At 44.8% G+C, this 18,564-nt stretch overlaps 2 protein-coding genes across 4 annotated transcripts; both read left to right on the top strand.

Moving 5' to 3' along the window:
* Window positions 1-2,768: 2,768 nt before the first annotated feature.
* zgc:86896 (uncharacterized protein LOC415190 homolog) lies at window positions 2,769-8,389 on the top strand. Of its 2 annotated transcripts, none has more exons than XM_027014709.2 (10): window positions 2,769-2,901; window positions 3,476-3,556; window positions 3,944-4,048; window positions 4,568-4,790; window positions 6,393-6,500; window positions 6,592-6,798; window positions 7,021-7,096; window positions 7,366-7,559; window positions 7,684-7,774; window positions 7,927-8,389. In XM_027014709.2, the coding sequence occupies exons 2-10, from the start codon at window positions 3,493-3,495 to the stop codon at window positions 7,930-7,932; spliced, it is 1,074 nt and encodes a 357-aa protein (XP_026870510.2). In that variant the 5' UTR covers window positions 2,769-2,901; window positions 3,476-3,492; the 3' UTR covers window positions 7,933-8,389. The 2 variants fall into 2 exon arrangements, with proteins under 2 accessions (XP_026870510.2, XP_035383283.1); XM_035527390.1 differs by having other exon boundaries at window positions 3,439-3,556.
* A 77-nt stretch (window positions 8,390-8,466) lies between these two features.
* On the top strand, window positions 8,467-18,280 carry wipi1 (WD repeat domain, phosphoinositide interacting 1). 2 transcript variants are annotated; one of them, XM_027014707.2, is made up of 13 exons: window positions 8,467-9,101; window positions 9,985-10,067; window positions 11,061-11,230; window positions 11,544-11,640; window positions 11,924-12,021; window positions 12,298-12,390; window positions 13,829-13,899; window positions 14,074-14,181; window positions 14,393-14,557; window positions 15,018-15,125; window positions 15,280-15,410; window positions 15,792-15,892; window positions 17,271-18,280. In XM_027014707.2, exons 1-13 carry the CDS (start codon window positions 9,028-9,030, stop codon window positions 17,367-17,369), a joined length of 1,398 nt encoding a protein of 465 aa, XP_026870508.2. In that variant the 5' UTR covers window positions 8,467-9,027; the 3' UTR covers window positions 17,370-18,280. The 2 variants fall into 2 exon arrangements, with proteins under 2 accessions (XP_026870508.2, XP_026870509.2); XM_027014708.2 differs by lacking the exon at window positions 8,467-9,101 and having other exon boundaries at window positions 9,987-10,067; window positions 11,036-11,230.
* Window positions 18,281-18,564: the final 284 nt, after the last annotated feature.

Raw genomic sequence — 18,564 nt, 5'->3', positions numbered from 1 at the left:
AGCACAGTCTTACTTTGAGTCATGCGTTTGCATGGATTGACCAAGCAGCTCAGGGGCCAAGGAAAGTTCTTCCAAGTGTGCACAAAACGAAAGTCCAACCAAAAACATGTCACAGGCGGCTTCAAACTTACAGTTTGGCGTCCGAGACATGAGTAAGGTTGGCTTGTGGTTTCTTCCTGGGCAGTCCTACTTCTGTGGAGTAGTTGGTTATGTTCTAATCCTGCCTGGCTGGGGGCTGTTGTTTGGCAGTGCATTTCTTGTGAAAACCTACCACTACCTGAACTACATTTTGTAGCTCCCAGCAGGCTTTGACCTTTGCCCTTTGACAGTGGAATCCCTGCCACTGTGGTTCTTGCAGTGCTAGCTCTGGTGTCAAACTGCTGTCATTGGTTGTCGACAATACTCTGCTGAACGGTGCTGTTGAACTGTGCTTGCTGGATACAGTTGCTCTGCTGGTTCTCTCTCTTGCTTTTCTTCTTTTTGGCCTCTTTCAGGAGCTGTAGCAGGAGCCCTCACTTCTGACACCAGTGGAGCTGGATAGCTTTACTGCCATTTTTGAAGAAAAAAAAAACATAGATGGAAGACTCATTACACAGCAGTGATTCCATTTTGTTAGCTTTTAATAACACATACTAAAACTGTGCTGACAAACTCTATACAACACAAATCTCAGACCTACTGACCAATGAGATGCAGGGAACCTGATGTATGAAACATATAGAGCTGGTTATGACAGGGATGCAGCCCAACACACCTACAGTTGTAATGAACACAGGTATGTTCGGATCCAAAAGCAGAGGTTTTTATTTCTTTTTCGGCAGATAAACTATGCAGATTCAGCGTTCGTAACAGGGAAATCAACAGGCAGAGAGTAGTCTATCCAATCCGGGGTCACAACCAGTAGGTAGAATCCTGAAGGTGCCAAGGGACTAGGAGTGAGGCGTAGTCTGAGGGAGAAACAGAGATCGATAACCAGGAAGGCCAACAGAAGAAAAACACATGCGGTATGCATGTTATAATGGCAACATTAGTCAGGGATAGGCAATCTATATATGAGGAGAGAGATTAGAAGGGAACCAGTGTAGAACATCAGTACTCAAGTGATTGTAATCTGGTTAGACAGGGAGTCTCCCTGGCATGGTAGAATCTGGGTAGAATTGGTGACCATCTGGGCAGAATTGGTGACCATAGCTTGCTTGCTCTAGTTCGAATCAGTTAATGAGTTTGTAAACATGGGGTGTTTTCCCCTTGATTTGGATTGTTTTATACCAGGAAATATCCAAACACACCAAAATGCATCACAAAACACCACATGAGAACATTCTCTCCACTTTTTGGCACACCTGTCTGGGCATGAAAATTAATACAGGAAGAAGGTCCTGTGTCCTGGACTACTGTATATTTCTACTCTCCTTGGCTATGTTGGAAATAACCTCCTATTTACTATATACGTGAATGTATGAATGTTCCGCTCACCTGTGAAAGCTTTTAGGCCACTGTTGCATGATGGGATGCAGTACGCCAAAAAGATAGCTCTACTCTATATTATAGAATATTTAATCAGAGTAGTATGTCATCCGGATATCTTTTGCATACTATAAAAATTTATTTTGGTCACATACTTCATTTGGCCATGATTTGGGGCCCAGTCAATATGCAAGTAATATGTAGTAGGTTATTTTGTTCACAGTCCTTCTCTGGTTAGCTGCCAAATGTTAGCCAGTTGTCTGTTTACTGTTTTCTGCTGCATCCCATAATGCAAAGTACACCTGGCTCAAACTTGTGGTGTATACCTAATCGAGGTCAGATCACGTTCTCCCCACAAACTAACCGCCCCAGAGTTTGTTTGGGACTGGACTGAGAACACCTTTTCTCAAGGGTCTCGGTGCAGTTGTTTTGGTTCACATGCAAATGCGATTACTGCGTTCACTCCTGCTGAAACAAATCACCCCAAGGGTGAAAATGAAATATTGCCATATGAAAATGGTCATCAGCATGTACATTATTCAAAATAAAGTTTCCTATAATTGTTAAATTCATATGAGTGGGCAGATGGACAGTACTAAAGGAATGAATGAATATAGCTTATTTTCCAGCATCAGTTATACACATAGTGAGGGTAGTGGGTGAGTAATATTAGTCTCATTTAATATTGCAAGGATTAAGTTATTTATTTGTAGACATAATATTTGTGATGTTATTATTTGGTTGTTTTGAATATAATTCAGTAGAGCTGGATGTTTGTGCTGAAGGTTAGTCCTTGGGGGATCCATCACTGAAGGAGCTTTAGGATCTAGGACTGTGTACCTAATTTCTGCAGTTTTCTCAAAACACTTATTTGGGCTTCAGCAAAAAAAAAGCATAATTAAAGGGTCCCATCCTAATTGTTATTTCAAATCTCAAGCATGAAAACACGCTTGCAACCTTAAAGGTGTATTTATCCCAGTATTTTTCAGAGAATGTATGTGAGTGCAAGGAACCCAAGCATGGGTTATGAAAAACATTTAAGACCTCTTTGTCTTTGATCTGTTAATATCCTTAAAGGACTTGATTAAAAAAAAAAGCTTGATATTGTGCTTGCTTCACTATTGAATATATATTTCCTATCATTAAAACAATTAAAAGGTTTTTTTTTTCTTTTCCAGATGGTGTGTGAGTAAGCCAGAGTCACCAAGGAGCCTAGACTGGATCAGGTGGTGCTGTTGGCTATGTAGCCACACCCTATCCTGCCCCTGTTCCCACCCTCCTCCAGTGGCGTCTCTGTAACCTTCTTCTTCACCAGGCATTCCCTGTTCAGCTTCATTCGTGTTGACTGCCCAGAGTCCACGGGCCGCCAGCCTCGAGCAGCACTCCTGCCTGAGGGCGCAGGACCAGTCACCGTCTGCCACGCTCTACGGACAGGTGAGCCCCACAGAAACATAACAATATCGCTGCCTCTCACAGAAGTTCATTTATGAAACAGTTTATATTTATTTCTATTTAGATACTGTGATGGGAGGTAACATGGTTGAGACTGTATTGCATACTGTGAATGTATTTTATAGCTGATCACTCGATAAGTGCACAGTATATTTATTTGTGGTCTTCATGGTTGTGTCAGATGATAAAGAGGAAGCAGATGGTTTTGCTTCATGTACTGATGTAGGAATTTGTGTCGCTCTTATATTGTGAGAGCCGCTGTATGAGACTGAAGGACGCAGGGCAGTTTCCTTTGGAATTCCCAGAGATTGTACCATTTTGATAACAATTTGAGGCATGTAACACACCCATGCATAACCTTAAACAAACATGGTGGAACAATGTTTTCAACTGCATATACTTACAGTGCTGGTTTGTGTCTAACTGGACTTACGCAAACACTGGATATGTTAACTGGAGATGTGTGGATAATTTATCTCGTAGTTTTTGTCAACTGTTTGTTTCTGTGCTTTTCCATAGAGTTCACACTGCCTGTGGTATGTCTTATACATTCCAGAGCCTCTTTGTTGAAACATGTCCCTGTACAGCTTTGGATTGGAGCCTCTGTCCTGTCATGCCTGGAACAAAGATCGAACACGTAAGTGCTAACTAGCACACCTGAAATATCCGACATGGACTGCTTTCCTTCGAGGTCCTCGTGTTGTTGCTTGTGGCTACATCATTTTTTTTTCTTCCTTGGTAATTGTCATCCACTAAATCTGCCCCAAGTGGAATCAAAGTATGCTCAGATGCAAAGTTACAAAGTAACAAAAGCAGATTTACCATTCCACATTCAGATTTAACTCATGCCAAGTCAGCATTTCAGTATCCTGTGATCTCCTAATCGATCTGCGTTGAGCCATGTAGCCTGACGTCCACTTCTCTGGTTCACATATTAGCACTCTGCTGTAAGTGCCCCTGCCCGCGCTGGTAATGTGAGTGTGTGTAACTGGAGAGCATCATCCAGATGTCTCTGCTTTTTCAGAAATTGCCATCAGTCCTAACAGCAGCACAGTGAACATTTATCACAAGAAAGCAAAGGAATGGAGTAAGATCCACGAACTGAAGGAGCACAGTGGACGAATCACAGGTATAGTTACACGGAGCAGCACATTAGCCATTAACTCAATTACATCACATACCTGCCTGCTGAAACAAACACGCCACACATTCCTGCAAAGGGCGCTGGACTGAAATCAAAATCTTAACAATAGCACAGTAGTCACAGGAATATGATTGCTGCTTGTTTTGCACTGTATGGTGTACTAATCTACTCACACCTCACATTATGTTATAATTGTGCAATTATATAATAAAGTTGTTTTAAGGATTATATAATAAGGCAAGGCAATGCAGATTAACTGATTTTGCAAGGTGGTTTACAAAAGAAACGTGAAAGACAATAGATTTAAATATTTTAAATAGAAGATATATATATATATATATATATATATATATAGATATATATATATATATATATATATATATATATACATACACACACACACACACACACACACACACACACACACACACACACATATTTATCACCTGCAACATTTATCATCTTAGTTAGAATGTAGTTTATTAATTTGTTTACTATTTTCAGGAATTGACTGGGCCCCGGAGTCCAACCGCATTGTGACGTGTGCCTCAGACAGAAACGCCTACGTGTGGACGCTCAAGGATGGTGTGTGGAAGCCCACGCTGGTCCTGGTCCGCATCAACAGAGCTGCCACGTGCGTCAAGTGGTCACCCATGGAAAACAAATTTGCGCTTGGAAGTGGTGCAAAACTCATCTCCGTGTGTTACTTTGAGAAAGAGAATGACTGGTGAGAGTCTGGATTCACCCAAACTTACACTGGGCATGAGTTTAACCCTTAGGAGTCTAACCCTTAGGAGTCTAACCCTTAGGAGTCTAACCCCTAGGAATCTAACCCTTAGGAGTCTAACCCTTAGGAGTCTAACCCCTAGGAGTCTAACCCTTAGGAGTCTAACCCTTAGGAGTCTAACCCTTAGGAGCCTTCGGCTATTTTGGCCTTTTTTGAATACTTCAGATTTTTCCTTTATATGCCTCCTTAAATAATGTTTATGTACCACCTTAAATAATGCTAATATACCACCTTAAATAATGTTTATATACCTGTCATCGGCCCGAGTGTCGCAGGGCGATGAGCAGAACGCACAGACTCCCTTGACGAAGGGAAACATTTAATAACTAAACATAAAGGACATTCGTGGCACTCACACATAATAACACTAATAGACAGGAACACAAACAATATAAACAGTGACAATGACAACATAAAATGATACAAACGTGAGGTTATATTAACAGTGGCTACACACTCCTTGACACTAACATTACACTAACACTAACAATGACGCTCACACTGACAGGGGTTTAAATAAACAGACATACAATCAACGTTGACCCCGTACAGGTGTGTGCCGTCATGGAGGGCGTGGCAACTAACGAAATGTGGCAGGCCATACCATGTGATTCATGGGGGGAGCATTCCGTGACAATACCACCTTACATAATATTTACTATGCCATTGTTTGGTATCTTTTTTCAGCACCACATCACCTATATAACTTCACGTAGACGAGTTTTTTCACTTTGACCTACTTTATCAACATGTCAAACCCAAACAACACACAAAACACATAAAATCGGATTTGAAAAATAATGCTTTTTTTTTACTATAAATAAGACAAACATACTCAATGAAACATTTTAAGGACAGAAAATGAAAACACAGGTTGCAAATATGAAAATGTAAATGTATAATTGAGATAAAATCAAACTATATACAAGTAGAATGGCGGCTCAAGCCAGCACTATCAACACATGTTGACAACAATGTTAAGCTTGTCTGTTATTGTGCTGTGACGTCTTGAGCTGATCATGTGCTTTGATCACGCCAGTGTGATCAGTGACTCCAGGGGGCTATGATTAGTTTTCATTTAACATAGTACACTCACTGCCTTTGTGCCAAACATCAATACAGAATTGTTATAGTATTGATTATAACACTGGTTATAGCACTCCTTATAGTACTCGTTATATCACTTGTTATAAGCACTTGGGAGTTCTTAGAAATCCCAGTCCTGATGTCCTTTTAGCTTTCATTCGATTCATTCAGTACATTCACCCCCTTTTGCTGCATTCATTACGAACATCCATCAGTAGAGGAGCTGAGGTCTTACTGCAGGAGTCACGGCAGTTTTTCCAGCAGTGATTAGCAGTCCTCCCAGTGCATTTTCCACTCTGCATGTTGCTGTGCATCCCCTGCTTCTCCACGCCTGACTCAGCTCATTATTCATTCTGGGTGGGTGAGACCACATGGAATGGTGCGCCGTGTTCCAGGCTCCCTTTTCAGAGCCTGCTTGGGTCACTCTGTGACTCGACCTGTTTTTCACCTCTGCAGGTGGCTCAGTAAGCATATCAAGAAAGGCATCTGCTCTACCGTGCTCTGCCTTGACTGGCACCCCAACAACATCCTGTTAGCTGCTGGTTCAGCAGATCTACACTGCAGGTTCTAGCCCATTCCCATTATAACGCTTCCCTATACTGCACAGCATTACGAGTCTATGGCTACATTTATGACCTGGGTCGTTTTTTTGCAGAGTTTTCTCTACCTACATTAAGGAAATTGAGGACAAGCCAGGCCCCACGCCATGGGGGGCCAAGATGCCCTTTGGGGAGGTGCTTCTAGAGCACAAAGACTGTGGCGGCTGGGTTCACAGTGTCAGCTTCTCCCCTTCTGGAGACAGCCTGGCTTGGGTCAGCCACAACAGTGCCATCAGCGTGGCCGACGCACCCCAGGGGAAAGAGTAAATATCAGCCTTTTTTTTTAAACCGGTGAGAAAAAAGAAAGTGCAGTGCTAGTTATATGAGTTTTATAGACACAGACAGACGGCTGATAGCCGACAGATCTCAAACATGTTTGAATCGTATAATATCTAATTCCTGGGTGAGGGGACGGAAATGATGAACTTGTATAAGCCAGACCACAGCGCCGCCACAGTCTGATCAGGGGATGCTGTGATTCGTAGGGTTACACAGCTGACCACAGACAAGCTTCCCTTACTGAGCATACTGCACATCAACGAGACTGAGACTGTGGCTGCGGTAAGGAAGTGTAATCAATCTCCCATCACATGTGATCATCAAGCCCCGCCCCCTCACACCCCAGCCCAAAGGCTCCTGGTACACCTGACTTATCAGTCCATTTGTGCAAAACCACATGTAACAATTCACACTATGTAGAGAGCAAACCAATGATATTCCACTCTGTTTCACTGTTACGCAAACATCTTCTTGAACTGCAAGATAACTATATGTAGAGCGATTAAAACAGGACTACTGTGATTAATGGTCAGTCTTGTTGGACATCCCAGGGCCATGACTGCTGCCCCTATCAGTTCTCATACAAGGGTCCTGGCCAGCTGCACTATGTAAAAAAGTTGGGAATCAGCAAACAGACTTCCAAAAACAGCATGTCGGCCATGCAGCACTTCCGCAATCTGGACAAAAAAGCCACCACAGAGGAGGAGGACAATGAGCTGAACACTCTGCACCAGAACAGCATCACGTGAGTACAGCACCCTGGAGCCTGTCTGCCTATGAGGCCTTCATTTTATGAACGTGGCAGGACGGTTCATACATTCCATGGTTGTTTACAGAGTGTAAACTGTCGTGTCTTGTTTGCCATGCAGTCAGCTGTGCACTGTGGAGGGACAAAAGTCCAAGGTGGAGAAGTTCAGTAGTGTGGGTCTGGATGGTGCCATGGTTCTCTGGGATCTCAAGGTACTGAAAGTTCAGGACCGATGCTTGCGTGTCTGTAATACCACTCACGCTGCAACAATTCAGTTTGATCATCTGAAATCTTTATGCATAATCATCTTGTAAAACAACGGTGTAATTTCTAATTCTTTCTTTTCATGTTCATGTTTGCGCAGCGCTGAAACTTTGCAGCACTGAAATAGCAGGGAAGGTGCACAGTGCCCTGATGTCTGCACAGAACCACAACAAAACAAGACCACAACACAAGAGGACCACTGGCCAACAGGATCGCAGAACAAGGCAGCCACAACAAAGCTTTGACTGCTATTCTGCCACGTAGAAAAATCAAATAACTACTCATAAACGTTTTTTGTCTTTAGAGAAAGATACTGCTGTAATTGTCACTTCTGTAATAACCCAGATAAAAGGCATTGTTCTTTCTTAATTATTATGGTGAGGTCTGCAGAACAACAGGATGTACTATCATATACAGTCTAGGATTTACTGGTTATACACTGGTTTACACATACTTCCTTGCTTGGCTTTTAGTTAAGACTTTGTAATACATTTTCAGACATATTAAAAATGACCGTCTTCTTATCATAGCAAATAAAGGACGAGTGTGGTTGTGCTTTATTACATCTGTTTTCTGTGGGTTCAATACATAAACAATTTTTGCATACTGCATGTAGTACAATTTACTACATAATTTTTGCATACTGCATTTAGTACAATTTACGACATAATTTTTGCATGCTGCATGTAGTACAATTTACCGCATAATTTTTGCATACTGCATGCGCCCCAATCTGCGTCCAAATATAGTCTGCTGCATTTCCTGTCCAAAATTCCGTTGGTTTTCCTCGGGGACACGCCCTATTTACACACGCTTCCGCACAAAGAGCCTATTAGCGCGTCCCAGTGTTTATCCGACCAATCCGGAATGGGTCGGACGAGAACGCTGTACCTTAGCCCCGCCCACTAGGATATGACACCGCCATGACGCAACAGCGATCAGCTGGTTTTGTTTTGCTCCGTTTGGATCGGCGCTCCATGGTTTGTAGGTGTCCAGCAACTAGCCGATAAGACCAAACTAACTTGTTAATGCAAGAAGAAAAGCTTTCGGAGTATTTGGATATAGCAGAATTCGCTGAGGTTTCTTTTTTCTTTTTTCGTTTAGTGGATTTTCGGTTCGCCACTATTTATAAAAGAGGCTCATCCGATCCCGGGCCTCCGATCCAGGGCGGAGGGAGGCAAGGAGGTCGTTGGGAATCGGGATGGAGAGAGAAGACGGGGCCCACGGTCCTCGCGGGCCAGGGCTGGGCTGCGCCTCCTTCAACCAAGACTCCACGTAGGCGCGCGCCGGGCCGCACAAACACCGCTTGCATCATGCTTCATAAGTCTCGAATGACCACAGTCATAACCCTGCAATACCCGTGTCTAACGGCATATGCGTGAATGCATTTTCGTGGTATATTCTGATTATTTCGCATGCACAGATGGCTATTCGGTTGCAACGATATGTCTGATGTGTCCAGCTCGCCACATAGAGCGGACGCTGTTGTAGAAAGCGTAAAACCATATTTTCTGGTCACGAGGTGGCAAAAAAAAAAACCAACGCATGCTGTTCAGGGAGTCAATCCCCCAACACGTCCTTAATTAACAAACGCTTCGGGTGGCTACAGAAGTGACAGTATTTTTTGGGTGTCAGAAAAGAGGGATGTAGCATTAGCATTATTGATGGTTGGAACAGACTATACCCTTTCCTCTGAAACCGAGTGAGTTACACGCTACACGCGATCTGACACGACCAACTACATCTGGAGGACTGCAAACCAGATGTTGGTCGAGACTAAGTTCACATGTTTAATACAATAACGCTTTATGCGTTGTCTAGACATTATAATTGCTTTTATGGTTGGATCGTTTACTATATATAAATAAATACGTGGGGTGGGGAATATTTTTGGTAAACGTGTATCCAGTAGTAGATAAACGTTTCGTCCCCCGGTGGATAAGGATGGCGTCCCGAAAGTGAAAGAGGTGCAGTCCTTGCAGTTCTACATCAAGCTACCAGACAGCTTCTACAAATGAATGTTGAAACACAAAACCACAAGATGGAATCAGAACTGTGTAGTAGAACACATCTGTGTGGGGGAAAAAAATTCAAAGCAGTCTCAAAATACTTTATATACAAAAATCCTTTAGAATGATGAATTTTTTTTTCTTCCCAGGTCATTGGCTGTGGGCACTAAAACTGGATACCGGCTCTTCTCTGTGACAGCAGTGGACAGACTGGAGTGCATTCATGAGAGTGGTGAGAAGAGCCTTGTCTCGCCTTACTGACTCCGGGATAGATAGACAAACACAAGCTACACGGAGAGCGTGCAGACCTGGCAGATACCAATGACTGTGCACAACATGGGACGTGGCATCATGTGATTTTCCACAAGCTGTGTTACTGCTCACCGAGAACACAGTTTTCTGGTCCAGTCAGTGTGGAGTTCAGACTGATGCTTTATTTGCAAGGCATCATAGACGTGCTGTGGTAATGGATACCTCCTTGAATTTAAACTCAGCCCTTAGAAAAACAGCAACAATGGTATTTCCCCTAATGGAACATGTTGGTTGTACAGTTGGTTTTTTTTCCACAGAGGAAATTTTATTGCAAGTTTGCACAGTTTGTCTTGTATATGAGTTGTTAGACCCTCCCTAGAACAGCCATGCTAATTTGCAGTGTGACAGGTACCCGGGCCAATCAGGACCAGAGTTCACAGCCAAGATTAGCCAGGGATAGGAGAACACAATGATCTCAGAGTGTGTTGGCAGGTAAACATCAGAGGGAGATAAGCACACGTTGGTAATGTGTCCTGTTGGAATATAGGAGGGTGTGTGAGCACCTGGGTAATTGAACCTTTTGGGTGATTTTGTTGTGCTTTTACCCCCATGCTTTTAATCCTACATACATCCATGTATAAAGCTAATGTTGCTTATACTAGATTCAGTTTACAGTCTTTCTCTGTAAACAATTACAGACCTCTTGGCTCAAGTGAAGCCTAAAGACTAAACTGAATTTCCAGTGATGATTCACCAAACTTTGGTTCCAGTCTAGGTTTAATCCGCGCACAGGAAACTGGTGCAATGCATGGTGCACTATAGTCCCCTAGTGTCCAGATTACCTGTACACATTTGTCATGATTTCTGCTGTGGTCTGGAGAACACTGAAAAGGCTCTGGTCCAGCAGCTCGGCCCATGTGTGTGTTGCATGTGTGTGTTTTTCTGAAGTGTGTGTCGTGCCTCTGGCCTGCAGCGGAGAGCCCGGACGCCTACATCGTGGAGCGTTTATTCTCCAGTAGCCTGGTGGTGGTGGTGAGCCAGGCCGCGCCTCGCCGCATGAACGTCTACCACTTCAAGAAGGGCACGGAGATCTGCAACTACAGCTACTCAGACAGCATCCTCGCCGTGCGGCTCAACCGACAGGTGGTGCACGCCCCCCCTGCGCACCTGCACCGCTTACACCCGAGTGATCACCACGTATCGCGGAAGCCCATTATCAGAGTTATGTTGGTTACTGTATCGGAATGGGGATGAGCAGATTTGCTCCGACAGCGACGCTGAACTGTACGGGGTAGTGGCACTGCAGATGATAAACTTGTTATATGAATGAAACTGAGAGGGACAGAACTATGAATTAATGTGAATGGCACCTGAGAATTTTTCCATCGATAAATAGTCAGTTTATATTTACGCAGTCGGTTTTACCCTGTGTGTGTGTGTGTTGGTCACTCTGTAGAGGCTGGTTGTTTGCCTGGAGGAGTCCATCTATATCCACAGCATAAAGGACATGAAGCTCCTGAAGACCCTGCTAAACACACCAGCCAACCCCTCAGGTTAGATGGGAGGTCACCTGTGCTGCTGCTGGGTTTGTTCTGGACTTGTCACTTGGACTCTGAGGCGCATGGGCCAGTGGTAGCTCAGTGCATAAAGTTCTTGACTAGTAATCATAAGGTTACCAGTTCAAGCCCCACCACCACCAAGTTGACACTGTTGGGCCCCTGAGCAAGACCCTTAACCCTCAATTGCTCAAGTTGTGTTTAGTAATAACTGTAAGTAGCTTTGGATAAAAGTGTCAGCTAAATGCCGTAAATGTGAAATCTCTGGTTGTTCCTTCAGGTCTCTGCGCCCTGTCTGTCAACCATTCCAACTCCTACTTGGCATACCCGGGCAATGCCTCCATCGGAGAGACCATCATCTATGATGCTAACAATCTGGTAATGGGGCAAACCCTCACACCTTCACAAGCTGTGGGCAGAGGTGTCATTTCATGACACACATTTGTTCTTCATACACAGTAGGGAGGATTATGCTTAATGTTGACTTGTGTTTAATGTTTCTTGATTTACTCTGTCTTGTAGTGACATAACTGGTGTTAAATACTCACCTGCTTTAGGTGTACGTGAGATGATGAGCAGGTCATGTGACCATGCCATTGCGCTCCTCCCACATAGCAGGTCATGTAACCGTGCTATTGCTGTCCTCCCTCACAGAGCACTGTTACCATGGTACCTGCACACGACAGTCCCCTGGCAGCCATCACCTTTAACTCCTCAGGTTCTAAGCTGGCCAGCGCCTCTGAGAGGGTAACCACAGATACAGCACACACGCACGCACACACGCACACACACGCACGCACGCACACATACGCGCACGCACGCACACATACGCACACGCACACACAGACACACGCACACACACGCACGCACACATACGCACACGCACACACGCACACACACACACACACACAGACACACACACAGACACACGCACGCACACATACGCACACGCACACACGCACACACACACACACACAGATAGAGCAGACATGTCTATACACACACACAGACACACACACACGCACGCACGCACGCACACATACGCACACGCACGCACACAGACACGCACACACACACACACACACACAGACACACGCACGCACACACACACGCACGCACGCACACACACACACACACACACACACAGACACACGCACGCACACACACACGCACGCACACACACACGCACGCACGCACACAGATAGAGCAGACATGTCTATACACACACACACACACACACAGACACGCACACACACACACACACACACAGACACACGCACGCACACACACACGCACGCACGCACACACACACACACAGACACACGCACGCACACATACGCACACGCACACACACACACACACAGATAGCGCAGACATGTCTATACACACACACAGACACACACACACGCACGCACGCACGCACACATACGCACACGCACGCACACAGACACGCACACACACACACACAGACACACGCACGCACACACACACGCACGCACGCACACACACACACACACACAGACACGCACACACACGCACGCACACATACGCACACGCACACACACACACACACACAGACACACGCACACACACACGCACGCACACACACACGCACGCACGCACACAGATAGAGCAGACATGTCTATACACACACACACACACACACACACACACACACAGATAGAGCAGACATGTCTATACACACACACAGACACACGCACGCACACACACACACACACACACACACAGATAGAGCAGACATGTCTATACACACACACAGACACACACACACACACACACACACACGCACACAGATAGAGCAGACATGTCTATACACACACGCACACGCACACACACATACACACACACACACGCACACACATACACGCACGCGCACACAGACACGCACGCACACGCGCGCGCGCACGCACGCACACACACACACACACACAGATAGAGCAGACATGTCTATACACACACACACTACAATAGAGAGTGATAGAATATGCAGAAGATTTGATGTGGGAACTGTGTGTCACTACATATGTCATTACATATTCAAACCTCTCTGACCTAACTGAAAAGTAATGTAGATTTGGTGCCAACTCTCCTCACATAGTCCGTCACATACACACCTAAACTGCCCCTCGCTCTAGGACTGTGTGTGTCCTCTGGTCTCTTACAGGGAACTGTGATCCGCGTGTTCTCCATTCCAGAGGGACAGCGCTTGTTTGAATTCCGCCGAGGAATGAAGAGGTTTGAATAGCCAGTACCACACACACTTGCAATTTACACATTAATTGCATATAAAATGTGTCCATAATATTCTGGTAAAGTGATAGTGTGTATGAGTGTATGTGCATGGCATTTGACTGTGTGTGTGTGTGTGTGTGTGTGTGTGTGTGTTTGTGCGTGTGTGTGTATCTACAGGTATGTGAACATCAGCTCTCTGTCCTTCAGCTCTGATACCCAATTCCTCTGTGCCTCAAGCAACACAGAGACTGTGCACATTTTCAAGCTAGAGCAACATGGGCCAAGGTGTGAGGAATTTACTGGACACACAAACGCACGCACACACAAACACACACACACACACACACACACACACAGATCTACGCTTCTGAGAGATAGTTGTTGACAAAAATAACACAAAAGTATGCTGTATGGCCTATTCAATGTTTCTTCACTTTGTGCGTGTGTGTATGATATGTGTTTGGTGTGTGTGTGTATGTGTGTGTGTGCACTCCAGTGGAGAGGAGGAGGCTTCTACCTGGTCATCCTATGTAGGGAAGATGTTTACAGCAGCGAGCAGCTACCTCCCCGCGCAGGTGTCGGGCATGATGAGTCAGGACCGCGCCTTCGCCACCGTCCGCCTGCAGACAACTGGACAAAGAAACGTCTGCACTTTAACCATGTGAGTGACACACACACACACACACAGAAACGTCTGCACCTTAACCATGTGAGTGACACACACACACACACACAGAAACGTCTGCACCTTAACCATGTGAGTGACACACACACACACACATACAGAAACGTCTGCACCTTAACCATGTGAGTCACACACACACACACACACACACACACACACAAAAGACATCCATCTTGACGCAGCTAAACAGTGGAACACTCACTTCACTTCTGGGGATTTTGCTGGGATTGGATTGTGTTAAATCCCAAAATAGTTCTACTAAGATTATCATAACTTTTCTGTCATTCAGAGTTCAATCTAGACTGGGATGCGGCATCCTGTTTTACGTTGCTAGTTTGACACAGTGCTGTGAAGCAGGATGGCTCCACATTTCGTACTCCGTCTATCATGGATGCCAGTGTGCTATTGTTGTCCTTTCTCACCCCCAACCATGCAGGATCCAGAAGCTTCCACGTCTGCTCGTGGCCTCGTCTAATGGTCAGCTCTTCATCTACAACATTGACCCCCAGGACGGGGGTGAGTGTGCACTCGTGCAGACCCACAGGTGCGCCTTACACACCCACACTTCACATCACGTCCCCCCACCCCGCCCCGTGCAGAGTCTTTTACCACCCCAGTGCCCCCGCATGCAAGGTCTTATCTTTAGACGATGAGCTGACCGTGTATGGATGCGTTTGACCTTTGACCCCCTTCCCCAGGCTGTCGGGCTCGAACGAAGAGCGAGAGGGCACGGAGGAAGCCGCGGGGTCGGGGCCGCCCCCCTCGGGTCTGTCGTACGCGGCCACTGCAGCCATACCCACGTGCAGACCCCTCGCTGCCACTCTCACAGGTACTGAACCACAGTAGCCCACACACACCAGCACTGGAAAACCTCGGAACGGCTGCAACAGCCGGAACGCGTTTAACTCAGCCACATTTGACGAGAGCTGGACGAAGAATAATCAGGAAGACTGGGCCTGTTTCCCAGATATGGTTAGAGTCTTTGACAAAGCTGTAGCAACAGTGGTGAATCACTGTTGGGAATCTTTTTCAGGAGAGGCTAAATCTGGCTCTGAGAAACTGAACCTTAAACTAAGATACCCGTAATAATCAAAGGAGCATTCTGCGAAGATGCCTTTCAGGATTTTTATGAACGTTGTATGACTGTGCCCATATATCAGCGAGAGCAGCTGTGCTTTAGATGTCCTGCCGTGTCTTTTTGTCCTGTCAGGCTTCTCGGAGGACGGTGGGGCCAGGAAAGGCGAGGTGATCCCGGAGCACGAGCTTGCGGCAGGGCCCGTGCGTCTGGATGACGAGGCCGAGTTTCCTCCAGTGAGCATTCAGAATCGCTAACCTTCACTGTCCGAGTAGCAGCCCACACAGATTACAGAGCCCATCGTCCCTCCCGCCGGGTCGTTCCCGGGCCAACACACTCTGGCTGCCATGGTTACGCAGACCACTCCAGACCAGACCACGCTTCAGCTCCCCAAAATGTCTGCAACATTAAGATCGTCGTAACTGTTCGAGAGAACTTTCACTCGGACTCGCGTTCACCCCGTGAGATGATCTTTGATCTTTGTTCTGTGATAACCTTGACTGTGGCTCAATCCTGCTACACTTAATCGGCCTCCAAACCCTGCAGGAACGTCAGGATGTTCGCCAGAGGCCAGTTTTACTTCTGTCTTCCTCATGACTTAATATGTCATGGTTTTAATTCAACCACATAACCACACATCCAACCAGCAGGAGCAGTGCATTGCAACATGATCTTTTAACATGTAGATTTAAATAGCATGCTACTATATATCAACCAGAAAGAACTAAATACGCTTTTTAAAACTCCAAACGTCATTGATATGATTGTGTTAGAGGTTCAGTCAATGACACTATTTGAATATTTGATGATGGTCATATTCAGTAGAGCTTTCAATTTGAAAAACATGTTGAAACTAGTCAAAGCAGCAAACCATGGCAACGAAAACAACAGGCAACGCAACCACAGCATGTCAAGTTAAATCCCACTGCCAGACACTCAGTGAGATGACTAATTTATATGTAAATAGACCAGGCAAAATAGAAGTCTTGGAATTTAACTCATGCGAACCATTGATGCTGTCTGCATGTACTATGACAAAGCATTATTCTTATTCTTTAGTCTGTTTTTACTTTTTTCCTGGTGTATTGCTATATGATGTGGTTACTGGTGGGAATTCTTACTCGTTTCTGTTTGTCATACTAAACAGGCTCTGTTTTATTTTTTTCCTTACTTTTTGCCCCCCTTAATATATGCTTTAATGACACATTATATTTTTGTCATGGGCTAAATTCAAGTATTAATATTATTTCCACAAGGTGTCGCTCTCGCTTACAGTACTTAGTTTAACAGGCGCTCCTTCAATCGCGACAATTTGAGACATTTTTAAAACAGATGCAAAAAAAAAAAGGACAATTGTTTCGGCTTAGACTACTCTCTTATGTTCTGTAACACCACTGCAGTTAGTGACTCGTGGAAATACCTTCTATCTGTTTGACTGCCACTGTTTGATATGCCATTGTGTTCATTATTAGACTGTGTGCTGAAGGTGTTGGAGCTGGACCTGCGTGTGCAATAACAATGCCGTGAGCTAATGGTTCACTACTAGATTCTGTGCCTGTCTATAACACACCCGTTGACGAGAGAACAATAAAGCTCTCTTTTGGTTTCCGTTAGATAAATCGGTGTCGCGATGGATCTCGGCGAGGCAAAATCGGCCGTCCGCGAGGCGCTAGAGGACAGGTGGAATCTGCAGCCGACTTGGAAGAACCCTAAGCGCGTGCTCCAGGACTAATTACCGTGTCAGAATAGCGTCGAACGCGCGCTGAACGCGTCAGGGATCGCGTCGTTGTCACGCGGTCTCCTGACGGGTGTGTTATACAAAGACTACAGGTGCATGGAAGAACCTGCCACAAACTGTAGTAGCTACGTATATGACAAATACTTTATTAAGATATTACTGTAGCATCTTGTTATTTTATTATTTTTTATGATTAACATCATCGTATTGAAAATGGAATTACTTTTTAAAATATGTGCATTTTCTGCATTAATAACTAATATACGTTTACATGTTGTCATCCTAAATATTAATATAACGGGATGTTTTCTATGTATGTGCCTATTATTTTATTAGTAAAAGTGCAAAGAATTCTGCTGGATGGCTGGAGGACCAAAAGGGATAAAAAGAAATGGTGGTAAATTGGAATGATATTCCTCTCCCTTGTCTTGACGGGGTCTTTTTTCTTTGCTGGTATTCTCTTTATGTACTTAGCAATATGTAATTCAGCAGAAGGTAATGATTTGTTTCAGTTGATGTTGTATGGTAGTAATAGTTACGCTTCAGGATACAGTGAAAAAAACTGATCCCCCTGAATGTGTTTATAAGAAAGCGCCTGTAATACACAGTGAAACTTAAGTGCTATGATGATTTTAATCGGCCATGATGAACTGTTCAGAGGTTATAACCTTCCCCATATAACATATTCACTGCATTGTGAACAAGAAAGCATATTTGTTAGTGTGTTATATGAGGTGTGTTTATGGGCACAGACTAACAGATCTCAAGTATGCCAAGTTAGTTAAATAATTCACCAATTCAGGTTTGGTTCAAGTAACTAAAACATAAAATATTTGCTGGTTTGATGTGTACCTCGGTGTGAAATAATAAAGGATTTGTATGTTCATTAATGGCCAATGGCCCAAAGGAAAGAGCAAAGACAACCGCATGGGATGGGGCGGGTTTCAGTGATGAGAAACACACCAATAGGAGAGTGGGGCAGGTTTCAGTGATGAGAAACCCACCAATAGGGGATGGGGTGGGTTTCAATGACAAGAAAACCCGCCAATAAGCTTTCAGGGGAAAGAGGCAATCCCTAGCACATGTACAAGCACTGCAGATGCGTCCTTCCAGGAGGTCTACGGTGCAACATCCTTACCTTCCTTAGGGAGTAAACATGTCGCTGTGGGA

Source organism: Electrophorus electricus, chromosome 1, assembly GCF_013358815.1.
Source record: "Electrophorus electricus isolate fEleEle1 chromosome 1, fEleEle1.pri, whole genome shotgun sequence".
Classification (NCBI taxonomy): Eukaryota; Metazoa; Chordata; class Actinopteri; order Gymnotiformes; family Gymnotidae; genus Electrophorus; species Electrophorus electricus.
Note: the sequence above shows the minus strand (reverse complement) of the source record. Positions and strands in the feature narration are given on the sequence as shown.

Coding starts and splice junctions, on each gene's coding strand:
- zgc:86896 (XM_027014709.2), top strand. CDS start 3,493: ATGTCCCTGTACAGCTTTGGATTGGAGCCTCTGTCCTGTCATGCCTGG. Junction 4,049..4,567: donor GCACAGTGGACGAATCACAG/GTATAGTTACAC, acceptor TACTATTTTCAG/GAATTGACTGGGCCCCGGAG. Junction 7,560..7,683: donor CTGCACCAGAACAGCATCAC/GTGAGTACAGCA, acceptor TTTGCCATGCAG/TCAGCTGTGCACTGTGGAGG.
- wipi1 (XM_027014707.2), top strand. CDS start 9,028: ATGGAGAGAGAAGACGGGGCCCACGGTCCTCGCGGGCCAGGGCTGGGC. Junction 10,068..11,060: donor GGAGTGCATTCATGAGAGTG/GTGAGAAGAGCC, acceptor TCTGGCCTGCAG/CGGAGAGCCCGGACGCCTAC. Junction 15,411..15,791: donor CCTCGCTGCCACTCTCACAG/GTACTGAACCAC, acceptor TTGTCCTGTCAG/GCTTCTCGGAGGACGGTGGG.